The sequence below is a fragment of the Lotus japonicus genome, chromosome 6, assembly GCF_012489685.1.
Source record: "Lotus japonicus ecotype B-129 chromosome 6, LjGifu_v1.2".
NCBI classification, from domain to species: Eukaryota; Viridiplantae; Streptophyta; class Magnoliopsida; order Fabales; family Fabaceae; genus Lotus; species Lotus japonicus.
In genome coordinates, this window is record NC_080046.1 from 66,109,358 (window position 1) to 66,122,595 (window position 13,238).

At 37.6% G+C, this 13,238-nt stretch overlaps 1 protein-coding gene, 1 long non-coding RNA gene and 1 pseudogene across 2 annotated transcripts; 1 reads left to right on the top strand and 2 right to left on the bottom strand.

Annotated features, from left to right (window-relative positions):
• Nucleotides 1–2,268: 2,268 nt before the first annotated feature.
• Nucleotides 2,269–3,056, bottom strand: LOC130724613 (uncharacterized). The gene is made up of 2 exons (XR_009014581.1): nt 2,869–3,056; nt 2,269–2,769 (listed from the first exon to the last, which is right to left on the bottom strand). It is a non-coding gene; the product is annotated as an uncharacterized LOC130724613 (long non-coding RNA).
• A 659-nt stretch (nt 3,057–3,715) lies between these two features.
• Nucleotides 3,716–8,054, bottom strand: LOC130726829 (U3 small nucleolar RNA-associated protein 18 homolog; annotated as a pseudogene).
• A 2,905-nt stretch (nt 8,055–10,959) lies between these two features.
• Nucleotides 10,960–12,231, top strand: LOC130726824 (probable myosin-binding protein 6). The gene has a single exon (XM_057578129.1). It carries the CDS (start codon nt 11,289–11,291, stop codon nt 12,102–12,104), a length of 816 nt encoding a protein of 271 aa, XP_057434112.1. The 5' UTR covers nt 10,960–11,288; the 3' UTR covers nt 12,105–12,231.
• Nucleotides 12,232–13,238: the final 1,007 nt, after the last annotated feature.

A 13,238-nucleotide genomic window follows, 5' to 3' on the forward strand; every position in this document is an offset into this window, starting at 1 on the left:
AGCATTAGTAAAAAATGTTTTAATGTTGCTTACTTGGATTCAGGTTATATACACTTAACCCTTGACATGCAATTATTAGTAAAAAATGTGAAACTGAGGCTGCGAGTCAGGTTAACTTCATTACCTTCATAAAACCTAGAGCATAAATTTCATAAACCTGTTACATGGATGATATCACTTTGCATTTTCCATGTAACAACTATGCAATATACACTATTATAATGAGATTTCTGATGATGGAACCACTTTAAGCTTAGTGGGACAAATTTAACTTTATCCTCATACTTGCCTAAAAAATGACAAACAAATCAGCACATGTTAGAGTATATATGATTTGGCTTCATTTCCTAATATTCTCTCAGTTCTCATTGCTTTGTGATAGTATGTGTGACTGCTTGGACTTGTTAACAAATAAGTTGGACTGTGTATCCTGTTTTCAGGTGCTACTTCACTTTGTTCCAGTTTGCAATTGCCAGTCTTCTATTCCACATCCTAAGTTCCTAACTCTGAGTCTCTGACCAAAGTACTACATGTCATTTATAAAAGTGTTCTGCAATTTAAAAACTGTTTTTAGTTCAAATCGATAAATTAAAAAAAAAGTTTAAAATGAACTCTTACTAATTTTTCAGATTATAGATGCCCTGAAAGTATTGCTCATGTGCCTAGTTAAAAAATGAGATAGACACTTTTCATCAGCAAATTATAAAATCTTACCTTATACTAATGTGTTAGTCTAGTGTGTATGGATTTCTATGTAACTGAATGATGACATCACCATAAATTTTTGTTATGCTGAGTTATCAATTTGTTAGAGGCAGTTAGATGGTTAGCTACTGTTGAAAACTTTATATATGTTGTAAATCACAGTGTTAATTCAAGAGAAGAGTTCATTCAGTTCACTCTAAACTTCTCTCTCTCTCTCTCTCTCTCTCTCTCTCTCTCTCTCTCTCTCTCTCTCTCCCTCTCTCTCTCTCTCTCTCTCTCTCTCTCTCTCTCTTCTCTCTCTCTATTTACTATCTCACTATCTAATTCATCTTGGAAGGAATTGGATGAGGGGCTCATGAAGGTTAAGGAGATGGAGATGAAAGACTTTGAGATGTTAGCCGATAAGTTCAACGACCTACTACTTTCCTTGATACAACAGACCAACGATCTTAGATGAAGTCACCGGTTTTCCAAGTATGGTTTTTACGATTAGTTTTCACATATCAGTTTCTGAAGAATTAATTAATGGGTTAATAACTCATTCAATATTTCTTTTTCATGTATCTAGGGGTCGTGAATGAATGGAGATATGCTTAAGCTAGATGGATCGAAAGAGGAAACGAAATGAAGTATTCAAACTGCTGCTGCTGTATTTTGGAAGAAACTCTCAGCAAAGTATTTATCTAACTCTAGTCTATTCTGTCAATATATGTAGGTATTTATTGGTTAACTTAGATGAACTTGGTTTGCACATGGTAGTATAACAAAGAAATGCTCTCTTACTGAGGTTCTGTACTTTTGCACATTTAGTTGATTTTGAGTATTATTACTATGACCAATTAGTTAAGTTGGTTGTCTATCATGAAGCTTGCAGACTTTTCCTAGAAGTAAGTAGACTTCTAGACCATTCTATGTTTCAATTTTCATGAGGGATGATAAGTTATCTAGAGATGCTAGAGGTCCCTAATGACATAGAAACAGTGTAAATAATCTCTTGCATTTAAGGGAGGTTGAAAACTCCCGTTAAAAAATGCTTGCAGATAAGGGAGGTTTAAAACCCCCGCTAAAAACCCCCGCTAAATTTATATGCATGTACCAGGGTTTGCTGAAAAACCCCGTTAATGATTTGTGGGGAGTGTAACTTCGGGATTTTTCAAAACCCCCGCTAAATAACTCGCGGGGGTTGAAAACCCCACTAAAGGCAAAAAAAAAACCCCGCTAAATAACGTTTTTTTTGTAGTGATGTATTATTCCAGAGTCCAGAGTGTGATTTTTATTTTATTTTTTTCAGCCTCGTTCGTTCCTGGTTGTTTTGGCCACTTCTCATCTATGTAATTCATTAGTTTACACCATGATTTAATGATAATTTTTGCAGCCTATAACATATATAGCCCTTTTGCAGAAGCAAACGGCAAGATAATGCAGATGTCATGCTATTGTGGAGCGCCAGGTTGTAACATAGATGGCATATAGAAAAGAGAAAATACTTTGTAAACAGAGATGGAATACAAAAATATATATATATATATATATATATATATAACGTGAAGGAAATGAAAAATATAAATCAATTCTTGAATTCATTTTTACCTATGGAATTTCAATACCATTTGTTTGAATTACCCTTTTACAATACATGACCCTAGGGGAGGAATTTCAATCCCATTTGTTTGAATTACCCTTTTACAATACATGACACTAGATGGGGAAGAAAAACTTTTAAAAATAAGGTAGGCTATATACTATGCACACTGATGAATAAAATTGCCTGATCATTTATTATAAGTTCACATGAGTGCCGGTTGAGTAGGGTCACTCCGAGAATCTTATTAGAAATGATCATAGTCACGTCAACCGTGTTATCAGCTATACAAATTGTAACTTAATTAATTAAGGAAATCACATTTGAAATTAAGGACGCGTCACGATCTTGGACCATTTCCACAAGATCAGATCCGTTGAAGGATGGATTGTTGTGAAACTGCGTGGACATGTTTAGTGGCCTATCGATCAAGGTGGAGTAGACAGCAAGCACAGCAAGCTTGGATGTAAGATCAACAGAACCTAGTTAGCAAAGGAAAGTAAATGTAATGAATTATAAGAAGAAGAAGAAATAAAAAAGAGTAAATGAATAAGATGAAAGTGAAGAAGACATGTTCTTACGAATCTGGCTACATCGTGAAGAAGAAGGGTTGCAGATTGTTAGCGAACAAGTGAGTTATGAGGGAAAGTGAGGGTTGTAAGGATCCATATATAAAGGGGTAGCTCAGCTGTAACTGTGAGTGAGGATTGCAAGCCACAGTCCCCGCAACAAATATATAACAGATGTGAGATTTGCAAGGATTGCTCAGTCTCTGCCCGTGATATATATTGTTTGTTTCTAAGAAAGCCTATAACCTCTTTGAATGGGTCATAAATAAAATATGGATGTCATGTGAGATATGGTTTGTAACATATTTTGAGATATCTCTAAAATAAATAGTTACCCTATGTGGACTAAAAATGTTTAAGATAGATGAATTAGGAATTTCATAATTTTTTTACTACATTCTTTATAAATAATCTATTGATCAATTGGGATGGAATAAATAACCTCATAAGATAAATTAAACAACCTCATAAAATAGTAGTGAAGAAATTGGAAGTTCCTTCAAAGTCACTTTTTTTCGTGCTAAAGGAATTGGAAGTTCCTTCCAACCTCGTAAAATAGTCCAAGGAATTGGCATTGTAATAAATGCAACAAATTGTTGGACGACTACAATTCTCTTTAGTGGTTAATTGCTTTGAGATTGAGAGTACTTGTTATTTTCTTCATGTATTTTCACAAATATTAGTGTTTAATATAAGTAGAATCATTAAAAGAAAAAAAAGGGTATACAACCCAAATTGTATTTCAGTTATAGATAAAGTAGATGATATATATCAAATGAAAACACGTGAAGCTTGGTTTCTAACTTCTAAGCAGAAACAAATGAAGTTTGGTTATTTCTAACTTCTAAGCAGAAACATATGAAGCTTCATTAATTAATGATAAAATACAACTCCAGTCTCAAAATTTTCCAAAATAAACAAGTAAACCAGACAAGCAGACCTTAGGCATGCTGATAGTGGTGCAACTTATACAATAACACTTTGCCTGAAGAGTTTCCCACAGCCATGAAACCACCACCGGGACTAAAATCAGTACTGCGAGGAATTAGAGAACACAGTGTAAGATGGGATGTGTATTAGTTTTAAACTGCTCTTCTTCATGCTAGAACATATTGCTAATATTTGAGAATCATGATTAAATCTCATAAAGTCCACTTTAGTAATCAAATTCTCAATAGTCTTGATAGGTTTTCTCTTGCCCCCTAGAAAGTCCTCTCGATTGTAAACATTCACAATTCCACTGTCCGAACCAGCTGCAAAAAGTGTCCCGCTTGGAGAAGTACAAAGAGCTGTGCTGTTTATGCAACCTTCATCTACACCCTTATGTATGCAAGTCCTTGTTCTCAGATCCCAATGGTAAACCTGGCCATCACCACCAGCACTCAGCAACTTTTGCCCATCCTCTGAAAAAGCTAAGGAACGGGTTGTTCCGCTCATCTTTAGTGTACCAAATTGCTTTGTTTTTGTAGAAACTGAAATTCTGGTTCTCGCACAGGACAGATGTCGAACGCGATGTTGGGACAATCGGTTCGACAATTGCACAACAGTACATAAATTAAATCAACGAAAAAAACACAGGGAATTGTTAACCCAGTTCGGTGCAACATCACCTACATCTGGAGGATACCAATCCAGGAGTCAATTCACTATCAAATAATAGCTCTCAGGTCACATGAAAGTCCCTCCTATACCTAAGTACTCCCCCTTAGTATAGAGCCTCTTCAATGTCTACCACTATTACATAAGTGAATCTAGCTTAGCCCTTCTCCTCTAAGCTATGAGGAAACTTTCCCTAACTCCTAATGATCACTGCCACAGTGACCGATCCCTTACAAGAGATTGAAAGATAGATCTCATGATCAAACAACAATTTGAAGAGATTACAACTCAACTAAACAAACCAACTCTAAGCCATATGATTATCAATGGAGGCAGTAGAGAGGTGTACAAAATAACAGAACAAGACTCACAAAACAAAACCCTAAAAACCCAATCCTTGGGTGCCCAACGCACACTATGCAACTAGGGTTAAGCCTCCTTAAATAGTCATTCTTCAGGTCTTGATCTTCAATGAGCTTGCACGAAAATAGAGTCCACAAAACAGATCTGGAACAAATCTTTTAAACCAGGAACAAATCTTATCAAATAAGATTTGAACAAAAGATAACAACTTTCACAATTTAAACCAAATCAAATCTTCTTCAACAGATTTGATTCCACTATATTATATTCCAGATAGCACAGAGAAGCTTCTTCAATAACCCTAACTTGATTATCACGAAACCCATCCAAAGCTTCTAGAAAAATCAGCCAAACACACAGCAGATCCGCAGGGACAAATGTCACAACACGATGTTACAACATCTGGTCCTACATCTTGGCACACACATACATTAGCTAAAATGCAGACAACTTAAAAAAAAGGAACAACAATCTCCCCCTTTGTCAAATTTTAGCTAATACAATCCACTACCATAAAGCTCTTTAGAAATATTGCAGCTTGAGACATCAGATCAGAGCAAACAGAATATATCAAGGTAGCTTACACAAAAACATCTTCAACATAGCCATGATCAGCAGCTATGCACAAAAACCAATCTCAGAAAACACATACTAATACTCCCCCTTATTAGCAGAATTTTGGCTAACACAACTTGTGAGCACAGGGGTGGAGAAAATATTCATCAACAACTATCAGTTGCACATCATAACATAAACAGCAGCGGATACCTCCTTCCTTGGCGTTGTCCATGAAACCAGAATATATTCCCTGGAACTCACCCAAAAAGAATAGGGTGCCTGCTCTGATGCCAATTGAAATTCTGGTTCTCACACAGGACAGATGTCGAACGCGATGTTGGGACAATCGGTTCGACAATTGCACAACAGTACATAAATTAAATCAACGAAAAAAACACAGGGAATTGTTAACCCAGTTCGGTGCAACATCACCTATATCTGGAGGATACCAATCCAGGAGTCAATTCACTATCAAATAATAGCTCTCAGGTCACATGAAAGTCCCTCCTATACCTAAGTACTCCCCCTTAGTATAGAGCATCTTCAATGTCTACCACTATTACATAAGTGAATCTAGCTTAGCCCTTCTCCTCTAAGCTATGAGAAAACTTCCCCTAACTCCTAATGATCACTGCCACAGTGACCGATCCCTTACAAGAGATTGAAAGATAGATCTCATGATCAAACAACAATTTGAAGAGATTACAACTCAACTAAACAAACCAACTCTAAAACATATGGGCAGTAGAGAGGTGTACAAAATAACAGAACAAGGACTCACAAAACAAAACCCTAAAAACCCAATCCTTGGGTGCCCAACGCACACTTTGCAACTAGGGTTAAGCCTCCTTAAATAGTCATTCTTCAGGTCTTGATCTTCAATGGGCTTGCACGAAAATAGAGTCCACAAAACAGATCTGGAACAAATCTTTTAAACCAGTAACAAATCTTATCAAATAAGATTTGAACAAAAGATAACAACTTTCACAATTTAAACCAAATCAAATCTTCTTCAACAGATTTGATTCCACTATATTATATTCCAGATAGCACAGAGAAGCTTCTTCAATAACCCTAACTTGATTATCACGAAATCCATCCAAAGCTTCTAGAAAAATCAGCCAAACACCAGATCTGCAGGGACAAATGTCACAGCACGATGTTACAACATCTGGTCCCACATCTTGGCACACACATACATTAGCTAAAATGCAGACAACTTAAAAAAAAAGGAACAACAGAAACCAATAAAATATAACCTTCATTACCAACAAAGGCTATCATTTGAGAATCAGAAGACAACTCAAAAACTTCCAAACTCTTCTCTTCCCTACCAACCAAAGGACCAATTTTCTCAAGTGTACCCTTAACTAAATCAAAACTATAAAAGAACTTTCTTCTTCCTGATAATATAACCTGCGACCCATCCGGCAAGAACGATGCTTTTCGAATGGGGCAATCTTCAAGGAATATGCTTTGAATTTTGGTGTTACGCTTGCCATCAATTTGAAAAAATCTAAGCTTCCGGTCCAACCCAGCAGTAAGAAGCAGCTGAGCATTTCGATGGAACTGAACCGAATTTACGGGACCATTAGAAGGATCCTGTATATTTGCATCAACAAGTCTTGAGTATTCAAGATGTCCTGGCAACAATTTTGAGCTGCTATTAGCAACCAGGTCTTCATTTGTCCTAAGAATATCATCCCCATTCTCATAACCACGCCTCACAACAGCTTCATTCTCGTCATCTGTCAACTCACCATCATAATCAGATCTATCTAGTTTCAACCTCGAATCCAATTGCGCCCAGTCAGTTCCCCGGTTGAGCTTTACATGATGAGCCCTTAACCTCGCTACATACTCAGAACCAGAGATGAAACTCTCGTCCTCGTCCTTCCTCAACTTCCTTAATCTGTTAACTTTGGCTATGTTCACAGTGAACTTCTCTTCTTCCTCATCCACCCACGCTGGCTTCCTTCCCAAACCATCATCACCATCACCACTTCCATCCGAGAACTCCCCATCTTCGTCGCAAACAGAGAGGACGCTATCCGCAGAACGGTCAGTGAAGAACAAATCAGAAGGCTCCACTTCACCATCAACTTCCTTTCCAGATTCAAGAGGGGAATATAGAGACCCAAACAAGAAACTCTCCAGCTTCCTCATTTCCCTCACTTGCTCCACCATATCAACCACATGTTCTTCTCTCTTTCGATCTCGCTTCCTCTTCTTCGATTTCACGGTATCAACATCACTATTCTCTTCCCTATCTACAACCTCTTTCTCTTCAATTTTAGGTCTAGCATTTTGAGATATTAAACTCATCATTCACAAACCAACCTGCAAAATTAACAACAGTAAACAACTCAACGATGAAATTTTCAACCTGCAATAACACAATAACATATCTAAATGATAGACCATTGAAACAAAACAACGTAGAAAGTAGAAGCTTAAGAAAAGGGAACAGACACAGTGATAGTTGAAATCAAAGGGTGAGTAGCATTGATAAATACGAGAAGATTGAATTGAAAAAATTGGTATTGATAGAGATACCTTAGTAACAGCGAGCTTCACCGGAAAATCGCACCCGCCGGCGAATTTGACGTGACGGTGGTGGCTGGTGACTGTCACGGCGGAAGGGTTTATCAGAGTAACCGCAGCTTGCAAGGGTTTTGGCTTCAGTTTTACCAACTGGATTGGGCTTCTATTTTATTTTGGGCCAGTTTATTTGAACTGGGCTTTATCATGTATTTTATTTATGGTGCTTTTTTAGGGATTATTTTTCACACCTTAGATTTATTATTTGCACCCTAAATAAAAAAAAATTCCAAAGATCCTTATGACAATTTAAGAAGTCAAACTTCTAAAAGTAAATCTTGTTTTTTTCTCATAATTCTTTACATATGGAACTTCTATGGAAAGATAAAGGCTTAATTCCAGTTTGGGCCCCTGATGTTTCAAGAATGGGCGATCCGCACCCCCCGTGTATAAAAGTTGCGGTCAAGCTCCCCTTTGTTACAAAACTGTGCTAACGAAGCCCTTCCGTTAGCTTCCGTCTGTTGACCAAACGGAAATTGGTTGCAGTAGTTAGAAATTTGGTTTGTTATGAGGAAATTCTCCAACCGTGATGGCTCAGGTAGTGGCTTGAAAATGGGGTTTGAAGGATCTTCCTCAGGCAAAGGCTCCTCCCCAGCAGCTTTGTGTGCCATGTTCTGTGTCCTTCTCTTTTTCATCTTCAACATCTTTCAAAACCCAGATTTCAGAAGCATCACCCCCAACCACCAGATCTGACCCTTGTTTAATGAGAAAAAAAGTTGAAAGCTTTAAGCTTTTCAACCCAAATTCAGATGAGAAGAGGGATTTGAGGAGGCAAAAATTATTCAATTATTCATCATCATCTTCAAAATGCAACCCATCAGTAACCCATCCCCACCCAGAACCCAGAACTCACCCCACCCCATCCCCAAAACTCACTCCATCGAAACCCACCCCCACCGATCAAAATCCCATCGAGCCCACCACCACCATCGCCCCCAACCACCAAATCCCAAAAACCAACCCCTCAAAAATCCAGAAACCCCTCACCAATCAAAATACCATTGCAACCCACCCTCACCATCGCCCCCAACCAAAGCTCCATCTTCAAACCCCCAAATACAACAGCCAACCCACAAAATCATACACCCTGAAATCTAGAAAAATCAGAACAAGAATAAGAATAGGAGAAAGAGACCCACCAACCCCCCAAAAACCCAGAAGCCCTCACCCACCCACCATACACCATGGGCTAGATCTCGTTCAGCAGCTATGACTCCGATCTATTTCTGTCACACCTTTTCCTCCTTCATCTCTGGGTTGTGGTGTTTACTGGGGTGGGGTTGGGTTTATGGGTGGTCGCGGCTCAGTTTGCTGGGGGTGGGGTTGTTGGGGGAAAAAAGAGGAAGAGGTTCTCTGCGGGTGGGGTGAGTGTGTGGTTGTTGGGTGTGGTTCAGTTTGCAGGTTAGGATTTTGGTGGTGATGGGATTGGTGGTGGTGGTGGTGGGATGGAAGACGACGACAAGGAAGAAGAATAGCGTTAGGCAGAAGGTAAATGAAGAAGATGGTGTTGTTAGGGAGAGGAGAAAAGAGAGTGAGAGGTATTGGGTGAAGGATTTTGTGACGGATTATTTCCGTCACCAATTAGTAGCCTATATTTTATGAATTAAATAAGTGACACGTCAGCATTTCCGTTTGGTCAACTGACGGAGATGGACGGAAGGGCTTTAATCGACCGTTTTAGAAACATGAGGGAGCTTGACCGCAACTTTTATACACGGGGGGTGCGGATCGCCCATTCTTGAAACATCAGGGGCCCAAACTAGAATTAAGCCAAAGATAAACAAAAAAAACCTTATGGAACCCCAAGTTCAAAATGAGTAATTGGATTTGAATAAATTGATATTCATAGATATATGCATATTCCTTCTTCCAACAGAAAATGTGGACTAAGATTTGGCTTTGCATGGATTACACTTGTTAAATTCTGAAGTTAGGATCCAACCTAAAAAGAATTCCTTGTCTCGGGTTTTATATAGATGGCATGGCACTGAATCTTTTGTGGTGTAACCCACAAATCCTCATTTGACTTGTTAGTTGTTGACTTATACTATTTTACTTACACTATCAATCAATTAAAATTCAAAGATGTGGGCAAAATACTTTTTTTATTTATTTAATCTATTAGTGTGCTACATTACCTTTTAACAAATCTATTAGTGAGAAAACTATGGTTTATTTTGAATATATTATATCAAATAACAATAATATTTTATCTTTGATGAATTCTTTTTTTTTTACATATCTTTGATGAATTCTTAAATATTAATGAAGCATTTAATAGTTTTTACTAAAATAATCTCATATTTAATATAAAGAGATAATGGGATTTTAAAATATTAAAATTTTATAAAAATATTAAGTAAGAGTAATTTAGGAAAATCAATAATAATTTAATAAATTTATTACTAATAAATAATTTTCTTTTTCAGTTATTATATACTCAATCCGTTTTTAATTATAAGACTCTTTAAAAACATTTTGATGCTTATTTTTATAAAATCTCCTACTAAATTTAAGAAAATTTATCACTTATTAGTTATTACTCATATATATCATTGCATTTATTAAAATTTTATAATTCCAAAATTTGAATTATCACTAATAATTAATTTATGAGTGATTATTAGTGATAACTCAAGTGGTTAAAGCTGGAAGACATATGGATTGGGTGCATGAGATACAGTGATCAATCCCTGGATGATAATCAACACTTACCAATACATTAATTAAGAGTAAATGTAATTTATAAACTTTTTCTAAAATCAATATAAAAATTAATTTCATTACATATATTTTCTTATAAAAACGTTATTTTCATAATGAGACGTTGTATAATGATAATTAGGAACGGAGTACTACAAGATTACAGCAATACAAACCTGGATTTTGGTATTAAACATACATTTAAAAATTAAAAGTGCATTAATGACATTAATAATCAATGATTATGATTTGTCCAACGGTATTAAAACTGCTATCTCTGAAATGGTCTGAGTATAACCGATGCTCACACACACCTCTATTTCTTCGCCTTCGCATCTCATCGATCCCCATCATCTTCTTCTTCTTCTTCTTCTTCTTCACATTTTCATTTGAGTGATGTGTGTTCTTCACTCCTGTAATGCGCTACTGCGTGTTCGTTAATCACACCCCAATACCCTAACTACCCCCTCTGTTTCTTTCTCCATTCCAAACCACTCTGTTTCTGTGTTGTTGGGTTATTGCATTGGGGGTATTCGTATTCGTATTTCCTGTGCTTTCACGCTAAGATTGGGTTGCACTGTCAAAATCAATCTCTTAGCTAGCCCCTGATGCAGATGCTGATGCACACTCTGCCTCGTTTTTGTTTGTTGGTTGCTGTTGCTGTTGCTCACTCTGTTCTTGCCTTGTACCACAAGTTTCTTCGCTTCTTCATGGATTTCCCTTCCACCTTCAAGTTCCTCGCCCAGGCCAGTGAACTCAGTTGCGGCCTCGTCCTCCTTGGTTACTCTCACATCTTCAACCTCCTTGGCCTCATTTTGATATTCGCCTTCTGCTTCAAGCTCCTCCGTTTATCCGAATTCGTAGCCCTACCCAGGTCGCGTTCTCCCCCTAAGACTCCAGCTTTGGAGCCGAACCCTTCGAAAAACTCGGTTTCGGATGATGGGGTGGTGGAAGATAAGGACGAGAATTTGGAGGACGAGATGTTCGACGTAATGTCGCTGAGAAAATTGGTCAAGTTTGAGCGGCAGAGGTTCCACGCGGCCTGCGCGGAGATTGAGAAGGAGAGGTCGGCGGCTTCCTCTGCGGCGGAGGAGGCCATGGCGATGATTTTGCGGCTGCAGAGTGAGAAGAGCGCGGTGGAGATTCAGGCCAATCAGTTCCGGAGGATGGTGGAGCAGAAGCAGGAGTATGACCAGGAAGTGATTGAATCGTTGAAGTGGACCGTTAGGCAGCTCGAGTATCAGAAGAGCGTGATGGAAGAACAGGTGTTGATTTACAGGGAGAAACTGAGGGAGTATATGAGGGATGATGAAATAGAGCAAATTGAAGGGGTTGATGCCGCTAGGGACTTCTGTAATTTCTCTGTTGAATATGATCTTGATGCTTCTTTAGAAACACTTTCACAAAGTCCTCGTAGTTGCTAAATGGAAATACTTTTTGTGTAACTTTTCTTCCAACTTGGTTTGGTTTCCATGTGTAAAATTGTATCTATCCACCAACACATTTAAATTAACACTGTTGATGAAAAGCTACATGATAGGTTTTGGCATATTGAAATGGTTTCATCATTCAGGTTAACTACAGTAGTTTGTGAATGAATTTCGTTAAGCACTTAAAATTGCAAGGATCCACGGACTTTAGGATGACAACTTGTGCTATATATGCAGTGGACCGATGGTAGATTAGTCTATTAACTTTCAGGTTTACTGTTTGATGTTGATGAACAAATTGCATTGTGGAACGACAAAGCAAGGATTGGATGTTTGTAGACTGGTAATCGTGCTCTTCTACTCTTTTTCTTTTACTATTATTGTTATTATTTGCTGTGTACATTGTAAATTAGCCTCAACTTTATGGTTTACTAATTTGTTTATTTATATTTTCTGTGGAATTTCATCGGCGCAATTGCATGTCCAATTTTCATTGTATTGTGGATTTTATTTTCTCGAAAACTTCCACTCTTTGCAAGGATCTGAGACTTGTTAGCTTGTTACTCTGCATTGTATTTACAGGGTAGATTTTCTATGGCTATTTGGGACATGTTATCAGTTATAGGAGCCTGACTAAGGATTCCATGAACTTCTACAATTTTCTAATTATGTACGGTTTATGCTGCGTGCATTTCTTTTGTAATCTCTCTCCCCCTTGTTTGGAGAAGGGGGAGGGCACAATGGTGTTGAATCTTCTTGCAAGCACAAATAGCTTGTGAATTCACATATTAGTATTTGTATCTCATGTATCCTCATTCTTCAGCCTGTAGAAAAGAGTTTCTTTTTGTTAATGCCTGAAGGTCAGTCAATCAATTCAAATATTGTATTTGCATACCTTATTTCCCTGAGGGTTTGTTTTGATGAGAGAATGGAGGGAATAGAAAGGCTATTGATTAGCTTTTCACTTGTTTGAGTTTTATGAAATGAGAAGGAAATGGGGAATTTTAAAGACCCTCCAAAACCGTTCACTTTGATTGTACTGAAAGGAATGGATTTGCATTCCCTCGTTCAGTTGTTCTGTTCTTTTTTTTTTCTTTTTTTCAATCTACTTGATTTACTGGCTAACTC